Consider the following 22,995-nt stretch of genomic DNA (forward strand, 5'->3'; position numbering starts at 1 on the left):
CACCTATAATGAAATATATTGTGCTCTACATAAATACAATTATTATGAATCTTATGTGTGTGTGTGCTGAGCTAGTGCTGTGCATTAAAAGAAGAGTGACAAGTGAAGCCAATCCAACCTGGGGGGAGAACAGAGGGGAAGGGCAGCGCCAACAATGCCCCCATCCATCCCCAACCCGAAGTTGTAGTTTCATCTTGTTGGTAGTGGATTGGACCCCGTTTTGCCTTCAGAACTGCCTTAATTATTTATGACATTGATTCAACAATGTGCTGGAAATATTCCTTAGAGACATGATAGCATCACACAGTTGCTGCAGATTTGTATGTGAATCTCCCATTCCACCACAACCCAAAAGTGCTCTGTTGGATTGAGATCTGGTGACTGTGCAGGTCATTTAGTACAGTGTACAGTGTCATGTTCAAGAAACCAGTCTGACGTGACCTGAGCTTTGTGACATGGTGCATTACCCTGCTGGAAGCATCCATCAGAAGATGACTGTGGTCATAAAGGGATGGACATGGTCAGCAACAATACTCATGTGGGCTGTGGTATTTAAACAATGCTCATATGGTACAGCCAGTGTGGTCTTATGCTGCTGTAGCCCATCTGTTTCAAGGTACAGCGTGCTGTGCTTTCAGGGATGTTCTTCTGCATACCATGGTTGTAGCAAGTGGTTATTTGTGTTTCTGTTGGCTTCTTGTCAGCTCAAAGCAGTCTGGTCATTCTCCTCTGACCTCTGACATCAACAAGATATTTTCTCCCAGAGCACTGCTGCTCACTGGATATTTTCTCTTTTTCAAACCATTCTTTGTAAACACTAGAGATGATTTTGTGGGAAAAATCCCAGCAGATCCGCAGTAGATCTAAAATACTCAGATCAGTCACATTTTCCCCTGGTTTGATGCTCAGTTTGAACTTCAGCATGTCTACGTGCCTAAATACATTTTAGATGCACTGACAAGTTGAACAGGTGTACCTAATACTATGGTCAGAGAGTGTATATTGCTCAGTGATTTGTAACAAAGGATGCTACAAATAAAGATTGGCAGAAAACCTACAGTAACAAATCAAAGTATCAAGGCAGTCCTCGGTATATATAAACAAAATATATACCTTTTAAAAATCTACGCATAAATAAATGCTACAATTCAACATTGTTATGTACAAAAATACAACGCAGCAGCAACAGTTTTAAAACTGTATCAACAGGAGGCGATAATGCAACACGAAAAACAGACGAGGCGTAGAAGAAGACAATGAGGAAATGACGACTAAGCGGAAGTTGTCTGTGGTAAAACAACCACGCGCCAAATTTGTGTCAAATCTTCAGCAGTCGCTGCACCAGGATGAAGGAGTGTGCGTGAGCTTTGTGGAGACCTGCATGTGTCAAACGCTGCTGTGAGAAAAGGCTGAGCAGGTAGGGCAGTTATTCATATACGTGTGTTTTTTCCTTTGCGCGACCGAGTTTGTGTTCCTTAGAGCATCATGACATTAACAGCACTCTTTCCTCCTCCACCACTGCAAAGAAAGGTTCTGACCGGTAAGCGGGTCAGACTGTTGTCCTATGAAGACTCATTGGAAGATGCGGACTCTGTGTTAAGAAAATAATGGATTCATAAGTAAATATTAGCGTGTAAAAGTGTGTTTGTGTGTTTGTCTCTAGCATGGCGGTGCCTTTCGTGCAGGACTGGGACCTTGTTCAGACTCTGGGAGAAGGAGCCTACGGAGAGTATGAAGCTTCTTTTATCCCTTAAAATGTCAGCTAGTTAGTCATAGCCATCACACAAGGATTTTATCTGTGCCATGGGATCATGACAGACACCAAAAAAAAAAAATCAGTGACTACTGTCAGCTATTTCCTCCCACCTGAGCCCATCACAGTTAGACACAGAAGGAATTATGACTATAAAATGAACCTGGTATGTAAATGTAGGTAAAAGGAGACCTATAATGTGCTATGACTTGTTTTGATCAAATCATTGACATTAAATTGGTGCCTTTCAGACTATGATATGATATTGATGTTCAAATTTGGTTGTAGAACGGGGTGGGGGGGCTGCTGAACAAATACAGCTTTTTGGTTTTAGATTGTGAGTCTTGGGAGCTGGTGTTACAAAATGGGTTTGAAGAAAATCACAAATTAAAAAGTACAAAATTTTGACCCACTCTGTCCTCTCTGAGGGCCTGTAACTCTGAAAAGTTTCATAGTATGAAGGCAACATTTTGCATGGCTTTGCTAAATATGTTAATGTTACTGTACGAAGGGAAAAACTAAACAAGTTTCTGAATTTTAATGCAAACTTTACCTTGGAATGACTCTTTCTCGCTTCTCATATTGCAAAACTTTCTTGGTGAGTTTTAAAGTTGTGGAAAAAATAACCAAAAAAAAAAGCTCCATGCTATGTGGGAGGTGTTTTCTCTTTTTCAGCTAACTGCTCTTTCCTCTTTGTGTTGATGATCTCAGAGTGAGGCTACTGGTGAACAGACAGACGGAGGAGGCAGTAGCAGTGAAGGTGATCGATACCTCGCAGGCGAAAGAGTGTGCTGAAAATGTTAAGAAGGAGGTCTGCATCCATAAGGTACGTCCATGACCTTCAGCACAGTTAGTATGACTTAAGGCAGGAGTTTGCCAGTGGTGTGCTGTGAAACAAGCCCAAGTGTGCCTTAAAGCCATAGATTAATGCAATAAGCATTTGCATGTTAATTTGCTAAATCTCTACTTTGTATGCTCTCATTCCCCGTAAAATTATTTAAGACTTACATCGGTGAGAGCTGCAGCTTGTTTACACTGTTGTCAGAAGGTGGGAATTGGATAAAAATACAAAATAGATACAAAGAAAAAAAAATCTGTCAGATTGTTAGTATTGTGAAAACCAGCTGTTTTCTAGCCTCAGGAGAACTGAAGATGTCAGCTTGATGGTGTCATCTGTTGAGAAAATTTGGTCAAAGCTAAAGTTAAGAATACAGCTGTGTCTGCTTATTCTGGCTCACTCAAAATGATGTTCTTTGGGTACTAAAGGTTTGAAAATCAGAGAACCAAAGTATTACAATTATTAGCTGTGGTACTTCATACTGACTGAAATATAAAGGCCTGACATTTGTTATCAATGCTAGTAGGAATCATGGAGATAATTTGAGAAAATTACTGGAGTTTGTAGATTATAAATATCTGGCTGACTATCATTTGGTGCTGTCATGACACAGTTGCAAGTTACTGTAAGGAATTTGTTTGGAATTATATTGTTTCTGTGTTGTAAAATTAATTGAAAGCTTTAAGTTCTTAAGCTACCTCTTAAATAGGAATGTTAGCCAAGAGCACTGTTTTATGCTTTCTGTTTGTGCACTTATGTTTTGTAGATGGTCAAAAATGACAACATCGTACGCTTTTTTGGCCATCGGAAGGAAGGATCTACTGTTTATCTCTTCCTGGAGTACTGCAGCGGTGGAGAGCTGTTTGACCGGATCGGTGAGTCACATTTGACAAGAAAATCTTGGATTCCTGATTTAACCTTTCCTGCTTGTTGTATTCATTTGACATTTAGATTAACTGGAACTTATTTTACTCAGCTATGCTTAGCATGACTTCACGATTTCATCCTGGCTGAATTAAATCTCAAGTCTTCCATAATTTTTCTTTTATTCTATGCAAACATTTGACTTCAGTCTTGCTCTTTCTTCTTTTACGTTCTTTTCAGAGCCTGATGTCGGGATGGCAGAAAAGGATGCTCATAGGTTTTTCCAGCAGCTAATATCGGCTGTGGTGAGTAAAGAAAGTCCCTGAGTTGATGTGACCTTCTGTGTATGTTTCTGCTGTTATTCAGTCCCCCCCTCTTTTTTTTTCCTTTCCAGGAGTATCTCCATGATTTTGGCATCACACATAGAGACATAAAGCCAGAGAACATTTTGCTGGATGACAAAGGTGAAGAAATGCAATCTTTATCAAAGTGTCAAAGCATTATCTTTTTTTTTTATATAACCACTGACTTCTGGGGTTGATTTTTTTTCTTTTTTCTTTTTTTTTTACCTTTAGATAACCTGAAGCTGACAGATTTCGGCTTGGCAACCATGTTCCGTTTTAAAGGGCGAGAGCGCCTTCTGAATCGACTGTGTGGGACTCTTCCCTACGTGGCTCCGGAGCTTCTGAGCCAAACTGAGTACAGAGCTCAGCCTGCAGATATCTGGGCTTGTGGGATAGTGCTCACTGCCATGCTGGCTGGTGGTAAGATCCTAAATCTGAAGATTATACACATCTGTAGTCCAATAAAGTATATCTTTGACATTGTGAAGGTGATGATATCAGAGCTGTTCGGTCAACACGGGCCATTTTTTAAGCTGCAAATGGTTGTTGTGGTGTTTGACTTTGCATTTGATTAAATTACTTAATTGACATGTGCTGAACTCAATAAACGTGATTCAGCAACTTACAATTTCTTCATCTGTTGCTGTCATATTTCTACCTGATATCAGACAAGACCATCTTTACTCTTTGCTTCTGTCTTCAATCTGACATTGGCTCAACTTTACAGTGGGTGGGATTTAATTATTAACCAATCTCTGGAGCATGACGTGTTGTTTCAAGTCAGCAGTGGGTGAGCGTGGGATACTTCTTAGGTCAGGGTGTGCAGAGTGTTGAAATGTTGTGATCACATGTCTGTTATCTGTTTTGTCAGATTTTCAAATGCTGTACTCTTAAGAATTGGTTTCAGACTTTACCATATTCTAGACACAAGGTAATTTAATGATCTTGAAGCCTTTTCTTGCAGTGAGGTTCTCATGATCTCTGCAGTAGTGTGATTAGATCTATACTGAGTCCTTTTTTTTTTCTCATTTATCCATCCTTCCTTCCTTCCTTCCTTCCTGTTCAGGGTTGTGGGGGGCTGGAGCCTATCCCAGATGTCATAGGGCGAAAGGCAGGGTACAGCCTGTAGAGGTCGCCAGCCTGTTGCAGGGCTTACATGACAGGACTGCCATGTGTTGCCATGCCCTCTTTTGCTGTACAGCGAAAACACTCGGTGCTCCACCATTTCACTGTAAAAGTAAAAGAAAGTGACACTACAAGCTGACTGTAGATTGAGGGGTTTTTCCAAATGCAGTGTATATATTGTACACACTTAAACATCAGACAACACTCCAACACTAGATAAGATAAGATAAGATAGTGTTTATTTGTCACATGCACAGTTATACACAGTACAATGCACAGTGAAATGTATTTTGTACCTGCAACCATATATACACACACATATAAATAAGAAGAATAAAAATAAAAAAAGTAATTCACACTATACACTATACTCTATATACTATACACTATACACACTTTTATAAATTATAATATTTACATTGTGCAATAATGGTCCAGTTAGGGCTCAGAGTTGAGCAGACGGATGGCTTGTGGGTAAAAACTCTTCTTCAACCTTTCAGTCTTAATCCTCAGGCAGCGGTAACGCCGGCCTGATGGGAGCAGGGAGAAGAGAGAGAAGTGTCCGGGGTGGCTGGGCTGTTTTAGGATCTTCATGGCCCTCAGCCTGCACTGCTTGGTGTAAATGTCCTGCAGGTTGGGGAGGGTGGTTCTGATGGTCCGTTCAGCTGAATGAACCACCCTTTTTAGGGCCATGAAGTCCTGCTTGGTGCAGTTTCCCATCCAGGTGGTGATGCTCCCACGCATGATGCTCTCGATGGTGCAGGTGTAAAAGTTCCTAAGCACCTTGAGTGGGAGCACTATTAGAAAAAGTGTAAATCCGTCCTGAAGTATTTCTTCCATCACTTCTTGCATTACTTTTGTCGGTGTAGTTGATGTGTGGAAACATTTTGTTGGCGTCTTTTTGTGGTTTCTTTGTTAGAGTTGCCGTGGGACCAGCCAACCGAGAGCTGCCAGGAGTTCACAGACTGGCTTCAGAAGAAAACATATCTACCTCCTTGGAAGAAAATACAACCACTTCCTCTTAGTGAGTCCCAAACTATTGTTAGTTTAATTGCTGCACATTTTAAATGTTATTTTGTTCATATATAACTATTTTCTTTTAGGTTTGTTATCCAAATTGCTGCTGGCCAGTCCAGATACACGCATCACCATCACAGACATCCAGAAAGACCGCTGGTTTACAGAAGGCAAGTCCTAATGTCAGGTTAACAGGTGAGTTCATCTTCAGTGTTCACTGTAGTCATACTTGTCTGCCCGTCTCTGTAGGAGTGAAGCAGCCACCAACTTCTCTGCGTTCAGGAGGGAACCACAGTCTTCGATCTGAAGCAGCACTCATATCTCGGACCAACAGGTCAGATCTTTGTGTTTCCTCTTATTTTAACTCAGTTTATTTATTTGTCCTGTTTGCATCTTAAGAGTATCTTCCTCTTTCTGCAGTGATGACAGGATGCAGATTTCCAGCTCTCAGCCTGACTTGGTGGCCTGTGGCTGGGAAGCCATGTTGTTAATTAGTCAAAATGATGGTCAAGTCAGCTTCTCCCAGCCGGCCAAACCTGAGCATATGTTACTGGGTAGTCAGTTACTAGGCACACCAGGAGCCAGTCAGGTAATTTACATATTCATTGCTGCATTAGTTTCACTTTATTTTATTTTATTTTATTTTAAGTAGCACATGAAGAACAACTTTTTTTGTTAGCTTTTGATTTAAAAACATCCAAATTTTAACAAAAAAACAAAAAATGCATTAGTGCTGACATGTCCCCACTTCTTTCTTTTTTTTTTTTTCTGTCCATAGTCGCCATGGCAGAGATTAGTGCGGCGAATGACACGGTTCTTCACTACTGTCAGTGCTGATGACTCCTTGTCTGCCCTGAAAGATGTCTGTGAAGGCCTGGGACTTGGCTTCAAGCTCACCAGCAACAAACAGGTACATCTATATTCCAACATACAAGATTTGAATACTTACAGCCTCCAGAGCCATCTTAGCTGCTTCAGATCATAACTCACTTTATTTTAAGGAGGCTTTTTCTGCTCTTTAGGTGACTCTGAGCACACTGGATAAGCGCAATACTAAGCTCATCTTCAAAGTTCATTTGTTGGATATGAATCAGAGAGTGCTGCTGGACTTCAGACTTTCTATGGTAGGTTTTACCATTTCTCTAACATGAATAATCCCTTACCATATTTAAGTTCTGACATCTTATCCACTAAAACCCACAGTGAGGTGCAGACTTGACTGGACCGTTGCAACACATTGATTCGTTTAGTTTTCAGCCATTCTGTTATAGATTTGCTGCTGTGCTTGGGATCATTGTCCTGTTGCCCAATTTCAGTTGAGCTTTAGCTGTTGGATAAATGGTCTCACATTTGACTCTAGAATACTTTGGTATACAGAGAAGTTCATGGATGACTTAGTAACTGCAGGGTGCCTGGGTCCTGTGAGTTCAAAACAAGACCAAAGAGCTCACACTTGCTGATGATCATTTAATCGAATGTTAAATTGCACCTGGCTGCTACTTACCCTCTTAATTCCTGTGGAAGTTGTAAGGATGTACTTTTCAGAGGACTGTATGGAGTCTTTTGAAAGCTTTCTTTTCCACGTGAATGTGACAAATAATATGACCTGTTCTTCTAAATTTCAAAAGGGAAAAGAAGTGAAGAAGCAGCAACAGAGGAGCAAATAATCTTACATGAATCTGAATTACTCGTTTATTACAATAGGTATTTTCCACAAATCTAAGTAGAAATAGGTTACATGTATCAGCTGTTTTTAATCATAAAGAAAAGTCTTTCACACTGAGTGACTGAACAAATAGTCTTTTAATTATGCCCATATTTAAACAGACATCAACTTAGAAAAACAGGGTTAACACTGAAGCACATTATATTTAAACAAAAACTGAATTAAAGGAACACTTTTTAATCAGAGTATGACATCAAGTCAATTAAACTTCTGGGATATTGATCTGGTCGATTAAGTAGGAGAGGGTGTTGTTAAACAGTTTCAGCTGCTTTGGTGTTAATGAAATTGACAGCAGGTGCACCAGAGGGGCGTCAACGAGACAACCCCCAAAACAGGAATGGTTTTACAAGTGGAGGCCGCTGACATTTTTTCCAACAGTACCATTGATTGGCCCCTACACTCGCTTGACCTAAATGCAGTAGAACACCTCTGGGACATTGTTTCCCATCTAGTCCTGCCAAGTTTTACCTCAGACCTTCCAGAATATCAGTGATGCCCTGGTCCAGATCTGGGAGGAGATCTCCCAGGACACCATCCATTGTCTCATTAGGAGGATGCTCCAATGTTATCAGGCGTGCATGCAAGCACGTGGGGGCAAAACAAGTACCACTGAGTACCATTTTTGAGTTGCTGCAATGAAATTTCTGCTGAATGGACTAGACTGCTGCATTATTTTTTTCACTTTGATTTTCGAACTGTCTTTGAATTCAGGGTTGATGATTTTCGTTTCCATCAATGTTGCATGCTTTCATTCCCAACACATTACCCAGTCCATATCAGTGTAGATATCCAGCATGATTTTCCCATTGACTTCTGGTGTTTTCAAAGTGTTCCTTTTTAATATTTTTGAGCAGTGTATTAGAAATGAACTGAATTAGAAATTGCACTATGAGAGCGAATTGCAGTCAAAACATGTTTGTTGTTGTTTGATGTAGCACTGCAAGTAAAAATGTCCAGTAAATGATTTTCCTGTCAGTCCACAAGTTCATGTTTCAATATTTTATTTGTAAAAGGTCTTTATTGAAAGACAAATTGTAGCAGAATTCATGAGTACCAGCAGAAACCCACTGGTCTTAATCGCAGAATGAGCAGTTCTAGGAGTACACTGTGCTCAGTGTGTTTTCCTCAAACAGTTGCTGACATTCATGCGTGTGTCTGTTTCCAGGGTGACGGCTTGGAGTTTAAGCGTCTCTTTGTGAAGATCAAGCAGAAGCTCGGTGACATAATCAGCACTCAGAAGGTTTTGGTCCCTGTCTAGTGAGCAGATCTACACACAAACCCGTTCTAGCATGGCCTTTGGAGAGACAAACCTGTATATATTTACTTGTGTTGATGTTTAAATGTATTCTGCTGTTTTTCTATCCTTGTGTTAGAGGGCGGAAAAAACTTCGGTTAAGTCCTCAAATAGATTTTAGTTTTTGAAAGTGTGTATGTGTCATACATGTGTTATGATTGAAGACTGATGTGTTCCGATTATGTGTAAACAGTCCAAAGTCTTGAATAAAATCTTAAAAGACCAACTTTGTGAGTGTTTTATGAGAAATTCACTCAGTGAACACAGAATAGTGTTAGATTAGAGATTAGAGATGAGCCCAGTTGTTGCCGCTACACAGGTTGGGATGCAGACTGTTCAAAATGCTTTTTCTACTCTTAGCTCCATTTGATGTCTTTTTTTTTTTTTTTTTAAGGTGGTATCTTTATTATGATCTCAGGCACAATTCTAGCTGTGAGTGCAGAAACCCCACTAACCTGATGGTCAAAGCTTCTATTTGTGAGGGGCAGGAAGAGGAGCTTAAATGGTTTGTTTCAGAAAGTGAGCTGATTCTGAATTCTAGTATAAGACAAAAATGGCAGAGCTGCTATAGTAGAATCTAAAAGTGAGCACAGTAAGTCTGTTAAATAAGAAAGCAGCAGGGGCTGTGGGAACCCTGCAAAAACAGTTTTTCTGGCATGTCATATTATTCAGATTCGCTTGGGTTCATGCTTAAGTGATGGTTGGTTATGTAGTGAAAGGTCTATGAGGAAAAGAAAAAAACCTGCAAATTGCAATGCAATAAAAGTAACAGTCCACTTCCTGACTGCGTAAACTGTCAACAAGAACAGTCACAAACGCCCCTCATTTCTTTAAATTTTTCTGGGAAAATTGGAAATGGCTGCACCAATTTATTGAAATGTACAAGCATACATGGAAATATATAACATGAGGCAAAAACAGTTTATAATTCTAAAGAGCCTCCACCATGTGCTATAGATGGATATAAACACACTGTTGAGCCTCTCTCCTGACTTGTTTCATACATATTAACAATTTGAACCAAAGATTTCAAATTTTGTATTCATTAGTCCATAACCATCCATCCACCTGTTGTCACTGACTTTCAGTCCATTTTTTGTGTGTAATTTGGCATACCTTAGCCTTTTTTCAGTTTTTGGGCCTTCCACGTCTTTTTTTCCTCAACTTGTCCAGTTTTCTCAGTTTTTTTTAGGATGCGCTGTACTCTGAGATATGCCAGGTTTTTGGCTAATAGCTCTTTGGGAATCACCTTGTTGATAAAAAAAAAAAAAAATACTATTTTATGCCTGTCAAACTGTGGGGTTTTTTTGGGCATTTTTATAGATTCAACTGAAGAAATTGGAGCAAATTAGTAACTGCCTAAAAATGGAATTAAAAAATTTAAGTTGCCTGTTATATGTAGACTCTACACTGATTCATCCCTTGAGTTACATGACTTATTTATGCTGGAATAATTTATAGGTCAGTATTAAGTTATCAAACAAACCAAAACATTCCTCTGAAAATGGTCAGGTACAAGGACTGGACTGAAAATGAGTGTCCAAATTAAAATTAAAATTGAAGGACCTTCAGAAAGCCCGAAGAACTATTGTCATTTTTTTTAAAGACCGCTTTAAGAAAGCCTGGAAGCAAAATAGAAAGAAATGAGGGGTAACTCGAGACGTTCACAAAGTACTATAAATTACAGCTGAAAGAGTCGGGCTATGAGCCTGTGGCCTTGACGGTGATGGTGACGCTGACTGGCTCATTATCGTCTCCTGGGGGAGGGGCTTGGCTGGTAGTTGTGGGGGTGGCACTCATGGGTGAGGAGGTGAGGGGTGACGATGCCCGGGGCAGAGCCATGGCTGGACCTGGAAAAATGGAAATGTCAGAGTTCAGCAGATAAAGCAGCTGTGCATTAAGATTTTTAGTCTTGACAGCTGAAACATGCTGCTTAAAAATTATTCTGTCACTTCTGTGAAGGCCATCAGGAATGTTCTTTATAGTTCTACAGTGGGTACGGAAAGTATTCAGACCCCTTTAAATTTTTCACTCTTTGTTTCATTGCAGCCATTTGCTAACATCAAAAAAGTTCATTTTATTTCTCATTAATGTGCACTCAGCACCCCATCTTGACAAAAAAAAAAAAAACAAATGTAGAAATTTTTTGCAAATTTATTAAAGAAAAACTGAAATATCACATGGTCATAAGTATTCAGACCCTTTGCTCAGTATTGAGTAGAAGCACCATTTTGAGCTAGTACAGCCATGAGTGTTCTTGGGAATGATGCAACAAGTTTTTCACACCTGGATTTGGGGATCCTCTGCCATTCTTCCTTGCAGATCCTCTCCAGTTCCATCAGGTTGGATGGTGAACGTTGGTGGACAGCCATTTTCAGGTCTCTCCAGAGATGCTTAATTAGATTTAGGTCAGGGCTCTGGCTGGGCCAGTCAAGAATGGTCACAGAGTTGTTCCGAAGCCACTCCTTTGTTATTTTAGCTGTGTGCTTAGGGTTATTGTCTTGTTGGAAGGTGAACCTTCAGCCCAGTCTGAGGTCCTGAGCACTCTGGAAGAGGTTTTCTTCCAGTATATCTCTGTACTTGGCCGCATTCATCTTTCCATCAATTGCAACCAGTCATCCTGTCCCTGCAGCTGAAAAACACCTCCATAGCATGATGCTGCCACCACCATGTTTCACTGTTGGGATTGTATTGGGCAGGTGATGAGCAGTGCCTGGTTTTCTCCACACGTACCACTTAGAATTAACACCAAAAAGTTCAATCGTGTCTCATCAGACCAGAGAATCTTATTTCTCATAGTCTGGGAGTCCTTCATGTGTTTTTTAGCAAACTCTATGCGGGCTTTCATATGTCTTACACTGAGGAAAGGCTTCCATCAGGCCACTCTGCCATAAAGCCCCGACTGGTGGAGGGCTGCAGTGATAGTTGACTTTGTGGAACTTTCTCCCACCTCATGATTCTCATTTGCTCTGACATGTCTTATATAGACAGGTGTGTGTCTTTCCTAATCAAGTCCAATCAGTTTAATTAAACACAGCTGGACTTCAATGAAGGAGTGGAACCATCTCAAGGAGGATCAGAAAAAATGGACAGCATGTGAGTTAAATGTGAGTGTCACAGCAAAGGGTCTGAATACTTATGACCATGTGATATTTCAGTTTTTATTTTTTAATGAATTTGCAAAAATTTCTACATTTCTGTTTTTTTTCTGTCAAGATGGGGTGCTGAGTGCACATTAATGAGAAGTAAAATGAACTCTTTTGATTTTAGCAAATGGCTGCAATGAAACAAAGAGTGAAAAATTCAAAGGGGTCTGAATACTTTCCGTACCCAGTGTATATATCTGTGTATTGTCCCTGTAGAGTTATACAAATATACATATAAAGTGTGTTCATCTTGCCTGGACTGGGTGATCTATCAGTCTCCTCTATTCCTCCCTCTGACCTGCTGACCACTTCATCCTCTGGGAAGTTGATATTTTCTCTCGACTGGCTGTGTTGCCTGGCAACAGAAAATGATGCAATGGCACATCTGTAGCGATAACTGCAAACACAAAATGATTGTTATTTTTATAGGCATATATCCAGATACTCACCTGCCAAACAACAAGTCATGTAGTCCTAGGGGAGAAAAGAGAACATTAATGTCACAGTGATTCCAAACAGGACAGCAGGATACTGGCGCTCATTTGCGGTGAACTCACGAGGATTGTTGTTGCGGTTGCGGATTATGTACATGAGCAGCAGAACTGTAAGAATGGCTGCAAAGAGCATCCCACCGATAGCTGCTCCGATCACAGCAGGGTACACATTGTAGTGTGGTTCCGCTGCAACAGATCACAGTTACACATTGCAAAAGAGTTCAAATCTGTCAAAACACGGCTGGCGTTCAGTATCGGAAGTGGTTCTCAACCCAGGTCTGTGCTGTTCTTGTAGCACGAGGTGTATCAAAGTCATGACTGTCACTGTACCATTATCCCGTGATGATAAAACTCTGATGAACTTAACATTGTGGGTTCATTCAATCATTCGCACATGGGTTGAAAACCACTGGACCGTCCTACCACATTATAGTTGTGGTGGGAAGTTTACATCATGGGTATGAATGTCAAGGTAATTTGGGGTTTTTAATCATTCATTTGATTTGTTCTTTTTCCAGGGCAGAATCATTGTAAGCATGCATCTTTAATGACTTTAAAAAACAAGAATTGGGTACACAAGTTAGAATTTATTTTGGAGTTTCTCTGATCCATAAAGGATCAAAAGTATATATGCAGGCTCAAATATATACATACGCCTCACTAATATTTGGTTATATGTCCCTTAGTGAGTTGCACCTCCAACAGATACAGCTGGTAGCCATCAACAAGCTTCTGGATATTTGACCCCTCTTCTTGGTAGAATTGGTCGTCTCATCTGACCATAAATCTTTTCTCCACTCGAGCTTGAAAGCACTGAGTTTGGATCGGGGTTTCATTCTTGGTCGGCACCCTCTCAGTTCATGGTGAAATATAACTGACATTTCTGTGGACAATAATGTTTTCCTGCAGTTTCCAGTTCATGGTAGGCTTGAGTCTCTGTGATTCCTGCACATCCTAACCAGTTTCCTCTCATCAGAGGGTGACAGTTTTGGTCTTCTTCCAGACCTTGACAAAGTGGTGACACATCTGAATAACTTGTACTTACATACATTTGTTTGAACTGATGATCTTGGAATCTGCAATTGTTTATAAACTGCTCCAAGAGACCTTTCCAACTTCTGTAAATCTACAATTCTCCTTCTTAGATCTTCACTGAGTTCCTTGGACTTTTCCATTGTTCTGAGTATTGGCCAATTCAGTAAGTTCTGTCAAACAAATCATTTTTATGCTGGCAATGAAAAACTACCAGTTGTAATCAATCATGCTCAGTAATTAGAAGTTAACAGGGCTATCCCTTGTCAAGTTAAAAGACATTGTACAACCTTGAGCGCCACTTATTAAAAGATTTAAGTGAGTGTATGTATATATTTGAGCCTGTATGTATAATTTTGATCCTGTGTGGATTGGAGAAAATCCAAAATAAATTCAAACTTGTCCACCCAAGTCTTGTTTAGTCATCAAAGTTGTTTGCTGTACAACCATTACACCCTGGAAAAAGAACAGTTCAAAGAAATCATTGAAAAACCCAAAATTACCCTGACATTCATGCCCATGATGATGATATAAACTTCTCTCTAATCAAGTCTTTCTGCACCCTAAACAAACATCTGGCTTATTCAGAACAGTCAGTTCCTACAATAATGCAATACAGTGTGATACAATTATCACAAGGAGAAGCACACAGGGTGAATTCAAAGGAAGGTCAGGGGGACAGAAAAGAAGAAGGTAATGAGGAAGTGGGTCATGTGTGATGAGGTGTGTGTGTCATTGTTTGCATATGTTTTTGTTTGAGTCTTTCACCTGAGTGGATAACAACAAAAAAAAGGAAAAACATTATTAGACATTGTAACAGCATTCAAAACATGACAACAGCATTAATAAAGTTTGTATCTCATCATTAAAAATGGTGCTTGAAAGATTTTCTATATTTGTGCATAAAAAAATGACCTGAAGCATCATCTGATTTTAACACAAGTAAAGGAAAACAGAACAATATTAAACAAGTGAGACAAAAATACTAGACCGTGAACATCTAGGATTAGGAGTACATTTTAAAGTAGATTCAGAAGTTTTCAATCCCTGAGTGGGTGCTTGTTTTTATTTAAAGAACTGGGTTTTAGCAAAGTTAACAGCACATCTTTAAGGAAGTGATTCATGGCACAATCAAAGGAGATTTCAGAATACCCCACAAAAAAAATATATATATTTATGCTCATTGGGCTGCAAAAGGTTTCAGAACCATCTCTAAAGAGTTTGGACTCCATCAATCCTCAGTAGGAATGACCAAATAAGGGGAATTAAAATCTGCTGTTACCCTCCATAGAGTTCTTGAACACCAAAGCGAGGGGTCTAACAAAGCTCTCTCACATTTATGGGTGAATAAATGTTTGAAAGGAAACCCTGCCCACTGCAAGTCAGAGCCCTATTGCCGCAATGATTTGGCAATGTACGAGAACAAAATAGAACTCTCTGGTTTAACTACATTTTGTATATTTGGAGAAAGGAGCAGACTTCATTCCAGTTCGCTAAGAGAAAGTAAATGAGATCAATCACCACTGTAACACACCTTTTAACGCAGTTCATTTCTAATACATTTCTGCCTCTTTTTATTGTCAGCTTGGTAAGGTATTTTTATTTACACCCCCCCCTTTGCTCAGCTTTTTACCAAAAGTCTCATATGTCTTCCATTTCCTATACCTGGAGTCTTTGCAGCAGAAGGGTGTCCGACAGTGCGGTGGTTGATCGGTATGATGCGGAACTGATAGGTAGCTGTTGGCGTCAGACTCCCCACTGTGTGAATCCTGACAGCTGGATCCTGGATGATTTTACGGTCCCATTCTGTGGGACCAGCCTTCTCTTTCACTTGCTCACTTGAACCATTGCTGCTTCCTTTCCTTTGCGGCCGCTCAGACAACCATCGATGCTCCAAGAAGAAACCTGTCCAACCTCCTGCTTCCTCTTTCTCTACCACCCACTCCAGCTCCACCTCATTACGCTGTCGGTTGATGTACACCACTCTGACCAGGGTTGCATTGGGTGGCATGGGGTGCTCTGATACAAAGATAAAAGAATTGGAAATATTAATGTTTGTATGACTTCTGTATGATGAAGGTTTCATAACTAATTATATAGCTTATTGTGTTTCATGCTCATTTTTTTTGCTGACTGCAACTTTACATACAGTATATTATAGTCATGAGAGGTCGGTTTAGTAGCTTCATCTTACATTCAACAATAAGAAAATTTTAAAAATGATTAATGATTCTTACTATTGACAACTAAAGTGACGTTGATTTCAGTTCCTCCCACCGCGTTGGAAGTGGAGCACCTGTACTCGCCGCTGTCTTGAGTTTCATCTGTGTCCCTCACAGTCAGATTGGCCCATGCAGACGTTCTCAGAAGCAGGTACTTTGAGGTGTCCTGGACACCAACACCCTGATTGTTAAACCAGGTGATTTCATTGACAGGAAGATAGTTGGTTCTCAGACTGCAGGTAAGCTGGACGTCACTCCCCTCATACACAGTCACGACTCTGCGCTGCGTCTGCAGCACAGGGGCCTCTACACGTGACAATGCACAGATTAATTATTTAACAATTTATATGTGCTATTTGTTGTACAGTGAGACTGTGCACTCACCCAGTGTGACATTGCAGGTCTTGGTTTGGACCAGAAGTGGATGTTTAGCATGGCAGGTGTAAGGTTTCCCACCACGAGCTGTGCCATAGCGGAGGATCAGGATGTTGGAGTTTTCTTCTCCACCTTTGCCCTGGCCCGCCGGGCCCTCCCACCACACCAAGGCTTTTGGAGCCCCTCCTTCCCAGGAGCAGGATAGCATCAGATACGGTTTGTCACTGGTCACATAAGCAAAACACACTGGCTCTGCAGGGGGAATATCTGATGGAGGAGAAGTAAGATGTAAAAATGTTCAGATGGATGAACACAAACTTTGCTCTAAATTATCTGTCTTATTTTCATTTTTTGTTGACATTCCTGCACTCACATGTGTGTGTGGTACACTGTGTTGACTGTTTCAGGGCAAGATGGGAGCCCATGCATGTAAACAAACTGTCAGAAATCAGGCCTCCAGAAGGCAGCAAGATGGAGGCAGTGCTGGAGGCTGAACTGGGTTGCTGCCCTGTGTTGGCATGTATCAGGTCTCCAGTCCATTGGAGTGAAGGGGAGGGGAATCCACCAGGCCAGGAGCACAGCAACCTCAGAGAGGTGTGATTCAGAGCCGGCTCCACAGAACAGGAAGGGGAGCCATCAGGTGGATCTGTGGGGATAAGATATGGAGCTAGAAGGTAGTGATGTGCAAAGTTAACTGAGACCACCAGGGACTGAAAAAGTTCTTGTATGGTTAAAATGCTCAGGATGTTGTTTTTTAAATTATTATACCAAAATTATAGAAGAAGAAAAATATTGTTTCATATTAAATATATTTAACTTGCAGTTTTTTTTCTTCTGTTGAAGGGGAATGTCATGAATAGACATCAGTACTTCAGAACCTTTCATTTCTCCTGAAAATGTGATTTTAGCATACAGCAAAAATACACAAAGTGCTCAAAACCCAAAAGGAGAGTGAACAACAAGCACCAGCCTTCTAGCCAACCAGTGCTTGCCATGGTTGTGACATCACAGCAAGGTACCTGCCAGAGAGTCCCATCAACTTCCCAGATCGTCCAAACAAGAGAGCAGGTCAGCAAGCCTTCCATAATCTGCTGTGTGTGTGTGTGTGTGTGTGTGTGTGTGTGTGTGTGTGTGTGTGTGTGTGTGTGTGTGTGTGTGTGTGTGTGTGTGTGTGTATGCGGGGGGGTCCGATGGTGTGTAAGTGTATGATTCATGGTGCTTTTGAAGCAAGCAGGAATTCTCAGAGCATACCAAATCAATGTGCTGAAGGGAGTCAGAAGAAATTCAGAGAAAGAAAAGGAGGATTCTGCATTACACTGACAGGTGAAATGACCAGTGAGACAGTTCTAGGTTAGAGATGCTGGATTAACTAAGATGAAAAAAATGTCAAATCTGAACAATTTGATCACATTTGACTCTTTTACACTGCTTGCAGCACCAAAACAGAACAACAAGGGTAGGACAGAGTGCAGGGATTGACAGAGGAGTGAGATGGTTAATATTGCGGTCTGAGATCAGAGGTCGCACTCACAGTAGACGGTAAGGCTGATGGTTTTTTTGGAGCGGGTGTTAAGGTAGGTGTTCTGAGCCAAGCAGGCATAGTCGCCCGTGTGCATGCGGAGGATCTTGATGATGGTGTACTGCGGTCCGGTGTAGACCTGGGAGTTGTTGTAGAACCAGACGTACTGACTGGCTGGATTGGACTGAGCCTGACACAGCAAAGATACAGTCTCTCTCTCCAGAGCTGAATAACCCCGCTCTGTTATACTGTACGGCGTCACGTCTATCTTAGGAATGTCTGGGCCATCTGAGTAGAAAGAACATCACTGTGAAATTTAATGTGAGGTACCTTTTGCTGTATTTGAAAAAAAAGAAAAAGTCCACAAAAGCTGACTCATTAAGAAATCTTACATCAAAGTTATTCTATTTTTTTCATGATGACATTTTCTCTGAGTGTGACAAATGCATGTCCTCTCTGCAATTTATTGATTGTTCACACAGAAAATGCCAAAGAAAAGTTTAAATTAGGCAGAAAACCATCAAAAGAATACCAATTTCTGCTTCTTAAGGACTGTAACCTTTTTGTATTAATTGCATCTTTTTTTTTTGACAATGTAGAAATGATACCAAGTTTTTTTTTTTTTTTTTGAAACTCCACAGTGATTTAAGTTTGGCAACTCACAAATGGTGTCCAGCCACAAGCGGTTAGAGCTCTCACTGTTGACAGCATTGCTCGCCACGCAGCGGTACCAGCCGGTGTGGTTGCGGTTGACGTCAGTCACATTGATAATGCTATTGTTGCCCTGTGCAATGATTGTGATGTTGCCGCTGCGAGTCTCGTGTTGCCACTCATACTGGATTGGTCCAGTCCCATTTTCCAGATTGCAGCGCATCCACATTGTAGATCCTTCCACTGGAGATACATCACTCAGCAAGAGGTAAGGCTTAGTGACAGGGACTGCATTTAATGTGAAGACACACAGTGTTCAGTAACTGGAAATGTCATTTTAAAAACAGAGCAAAGCCAGCAGGGTCCCCCCAGCAGCAACTTTGGGGCCTGAAAATTAAACCAGTGTCAATGCTTAAAAAAAAAATAAGGAAAAAAAGGTGCCACTCCTACAAAGGCCAAATGTGATTTGGTTGCTACAGTTGATTTTCTGTTTGTGTCAACTGTGTAAGGAAGTATTTTTTTCTTATATATATATTTATATAAAACCTGCTGTAATAAGGTCTATACTATTAGTAGCCTTCTGGCTGTAGCTCAGTACGTAGAGCAGGTCACCTACTGATTGGAAGGTCAGTGGTTCAATTCCTGGCTACTGCAGGCTGCGTGCCAATGTATCCTTGGGCAAGATACTTAACCCCAAGTTGCTCTCCGACCATTCCGTCGGAGTGTGAATGTGAGTGAATGTTAGATGATTAAAGCACTTAGCTTAAATAATTAATCATGGAAGTGCTTGTATGAATGCGTGTGCATGGGGTAAATGTGAACGTGTTGTGTAAGCGCTTTGAGTGCTCATATCTGAGTAGAAAAGCGCTATATAAGAACTAGTCCATTTACCATTTACCATTCTTTTATGACAGCTGGGGACACATGTGGCTATATTTATTAACTGTCTTCTAGACCTGGACCTCACCACTGTTAGCGGTGCTGTAGTTTTTTTTACTGCAATTATCTGACAAATAATAAGACTTGGGTTTTTTTTAGTTATTATGCTAACAGTCTGTCCAAAAAGCCTATGTTCAAGTTGAGATGAGTGAATTTCTAGTATTACTTATTCATGTCCACCATATTTGATGGGATACAATCACTGGTTGCTATGAAAACATGCGTATCCCCAGACTGGTTGTCACTGGTTCCTGGAGATTTCTGGCTCTCGCTGGTGAAATAATTTGCAAAGAAGGTGCTGCACCGAAAACCTGCCGGTGACTACTTTGGTTGCTAGCAGATTGCCACAGTTACCTGTAGATTTTCATGTCTGTCTCTCTATAAAAGCTGCTACTGGAACTTTAATTTCCCTGATGGAATCTTCCTAAAGGGATTAATAAAGTTCAATCTAATCTTATCGGATCTAAATACTCACTAACTAGTGACAGAGCAGTAGTAAAACCCGAGAAGGTGCAATGCAAACCTGTGCTGCAGCCAACATGTTTCATGAAGGTGCAACCATCCAGGTTGACTGGTCTGTCAGCCTGTGTGATTCGGACTATCATGTTCCCAGCAATTGCTGTCAACCTCCAACAGCTGCTCACAATCGGTCAAGGAATAATTATTTGTCCCTCACAACCAATGGTTGCCAGTTGGTCATGGATTAGTTTCTGGGCCTGTGTCTGGGGCTTCATTTGATCCTACATTATCACCATGATTGTCAAATGCCTGAAAGCACGGACAAGTTAATGTTGTGGTTAGTGATCACATGTTTGTTAAACCTCAGTGCAGGCTATTGATTCACTTGCCAAACAAACTAGTTTGCATTAACTTAGTACTCAACCCTCTCATGTAAATGTGGTGATTTTGGGCCACAAAAAACAATACTGGAAGGTTTTAAAAGGATGAAATTAATCTGTGTTGGCTGCATCCATCTTTATGGATCCATCTATGTTTCCTTCTATTGCCAGCCTTAATGTAAAGCTAAGCTGTCTCCCAGTTACAGGAACACATGTGGACTCATATCATCTAAATCTAATCATCTAAAGGTTTTTAAGTTTTTTTCTTAAAAAATTTAAAATGCTAAGTTAAGAAGACAATGAGTGTAACAGATGAGCTGTAGTGCTTTTAGCTACAGCAGTGAAATGCAATATAATTACAATTTTCTCCATTTTTTTAAACCATCTGTCCTGTAGTATATCAGTAGGTTTTATTGTAATAAATAGTCTAACTCTGTGCAGATGTGATGTATCATAGTTTAGTTTAAAGAAAATTGGCAAGTACCTTGAATACTGTTATTATATGTTAATATAGGCATATACGTTTGGCTGATAAGACAAAAGAAACTGCAGTTTAGCAATATGTTTGTTTTTGTCCACCAGACACACACGGCTACTTTTTGGGGGGTTTTGGCCTCAAATATCCAGTATCACTTGAAAGCAGTATTAGGGTAGTTTGCAAAACTGCAGATGTTTGTAGTTATACTGCAATCACTGGCTGAAATAGAACAGAATAAGACTACTGCTTAGGCCAGCACTGAAACTGCTTGGGCCAGCACTGTGTCGCTTCCTCTCCTCTTGTGCCAATGCACAAAAAGACAGAAATAACACACAATTGTGAGGAAACTAACAATTCCCAATAATAGTTTTCAGGCCAGTATGGCTTTAAAAAATCATGCATGTAAGTAGCGGTAATTAAATATCTCAGTATCTCATCTTATATAACATAATTTTCCATTTTTAGTTTACATTATACAGGGTTGCCAACATGCTCTATTTTATTCTTAAACTGCTCAGTCTGATCTCACAACCAAAACAGCAACCAGACCTTCAGGAAAATTGGTTATTATGATGTTCAGTGTATGTTAAACAAGTTTACTGAGCAACGTTTTGGGTTACATAATTATTTTATCAATAAATTTCAAAAAGGATTTTGGTTCTAATAATCCATTTCCTGTCCTGTTCCTGTGGCATCCTTGGTTTTCATAGCATCCTTAATCTAATGAATTTAGACTAGAGCAGGTGGCTGTTAATCCAAATGGTTGGTTTTCTGCTGGAAGAACCCCAGGCCCAACTTCAATTTTCAATTCACTCTCCTATTTTAAAATTTGTAAAACAAATTTGCCACATTGGCATTGTTGGGCTGAATGTGAGTCCTTTGCTGTGCCTCTCTTTCAGCTACTGCCTAAGAATTGGTAGCATTTCTGACTAGAGGAAGTCTTACCTCGGACAACGAGGTGCACGTAGTAGTAGTAGACTTTGGCCTCATTCTCTATGTCATAGAAAGCCTGGCAAGTGAATAAGCCATGTGCAGCCAGAGCCAGGTTCTCAATGCTTACAGCTGCACTGTTTGAGATGACCGTCAGCTGTCCCAGCGTCTCAGCCAGCTTCTGAATCCTCGGTCCTTGTCCTACATTAAACACTACAGCTTTTATGGCTTCAGTGCCAGGTTTGGTGAAGCTCCATATATAAATATCAGGTAAAGTGGGACCGCACTCCAGGATCACGGCTTTGGCCACTACTCCATACACTCTGGCGTCCTGGTACACCACCTCATACATCTGGGTATTCTTGTACACCACCTCACCATTGGGGTTGATCTGCAGGGCTGGAGAAGGGAGACAATACAAAGATATGCAGGCAAATATGCATGTAAAGGAACAGGAGATGGTGGTGTCATTTGCCTGGTCAGTGTTCAGTCGCAGGATTGATTACACAATAAGTTTCAGAGACAGTGTAATGTAGCAGCAAGAGATTCCAGCCATTAGTTTTTCTTAATTTCTACATCCAGTTTGTAAAACATCTTTTACTACCATAGCCTCTCTTTGTCCTTTACAGAGTCCTGTGTCCCATCATTTTGATCAATGAGAACCAGATAACTACAGATGCATCAGTGGATTTGCTAATCACAAAAAAACTGCATTACAGAATTGCCAAAAATATGTTCTCCACTATGCTCGCTTTATCAATTCTGAAATGTTACATTTGATATTTTGCATCGTTTACACCTAAAAGTTGTATACATACTTCAGGATATGTAACTATATCTGTCACGCAATTCAAATGCTAAATTTTTACAAGAGCGTTGCAAGTAATGAACTTCTCTTAATTTGAGTTTATCGCCCATTTTAAATTATGTTAGACAGAAGCAGATTAATCGGAGGAGTGTAAACAAATCCACAGACACTGGAAGATTCTTACCATTTGCCCCAAAAGTGACCAGACTAGTAGTTAGATATAGAACGGCCAGTCCTAGCAGTTGAGCCACCATGGTATCATGATGATCCTAAGTCCAACAACTTCTTTACTCCAATAAAAATGTAGAAAAGATTCAAAGGTGTAGCCTAAGTGGCCATTATTGCCTTCCTTCAGATGTTTGAGGTTGTGTCTTTTGCTCTCTCTGATCGGCAGGTTTCTTAGAGATTCCAGTTCATTCGACTGAGAGTAGGAAGGGACGGAGGGTCAGTAAACTGATTTAGGCTCAATTATTAATGTGTTTTCCTTTCTCTCTATCCCTCCATCCTTCTTTCTTTCTCCTGCGGGGTTAGAATAACACACTGATACCGAGCCCATCTATTATACAAGAAAGACACATAAGTGGACGGGTTAGCCTTTCAC

General features: G+C 40.5%; 2 protein-coding genes across 2 annotated transcripts; one reads left to right on the forward strand and one right to left on the reverse strand.

The window, feature by feature from the left end:
* Window positions 1-1,247: 1,247 nt before the first annotated feature.
* On the forward strand, window positions 1,248-9,176 carry chek1 (checkpoint kinase 1). Its single transcript, XM_030746121.1, has 14 exons — window positions 1,248-1,417; window positions 1,664-1,729; window positions 2,465-2,579; window positions 3,358-3,466; window positions 3,696-3,760; window positions 3,850-3,919; window positions 4,031-4,219; window positions 5,844-5,948; window positions 6,028-6,111; window positions 6,191-6,275; window positions 6,362-6,530; window positions 6,720-6,851; window positions 6,964-7,065; window positions 8,833-9,176. Exons 2-14 carry the CDS (start codon window positions 1,665-1,667, stop codon window positions 8,923-8,925), a joined length of 1,383 nt encoding a protein of 460 aa, XP_030601981.1. The 5' UTR covers window positions 1,248-1,417; window position 1,664; the 3' UTR covers window positions 8,926-9,176.
* Window positions 9,177-10,662: 1,486 nt separating this feature from the next.
* Window positions 10,663-22,648, reverse strand: vsig10l2 (V-set and immunoglobulin domain containing 10 like 2). Its single transcript, XM_030745618.1, has 13 exons — window positions 22,579-22,648; window positions 21,960-22,015; window positions 21,602-21,929; window positions 18,413-18,688; window positions 17,762-18,037; window positions 16,604-16,876; window positions 16,240-16,497; window positions 15,871-16,161; window positions 15,299-15,652; window positions 12,665-12,787; window positions 12,557-12,581; window positions 12,362-12,462; window positions 10,663-10,811 (listed from the first exon to the last, which is right to left on the reverse strand). Exons 1-13 carry the CDS (start codon window positions 22,646-22,648, stop codon window positions 10,663-10,665), a joined length of 2,580 nt encoding a protein of 859 aa, XP_030601478.1.
* Window positions 22,649-22,995: the final 347 nt, after the last annotated feature.

The sequence above is a fragment of the Archocentrus centrarchus genome, chromosome 14 (assembly GCF_007364275.1).
Source record: "Archocentrus centrarchus isolate MPI-CPG fArcCen1 chromosome 14, fArcCen1, whole genome shotgun sequence".
Lineage (NCBI taxonomy): Eukaryota > Metazoa > Chordata > Actinopteri > Cichliformes > Cichlidae > Archocentrus > Archocentrus centrarchus.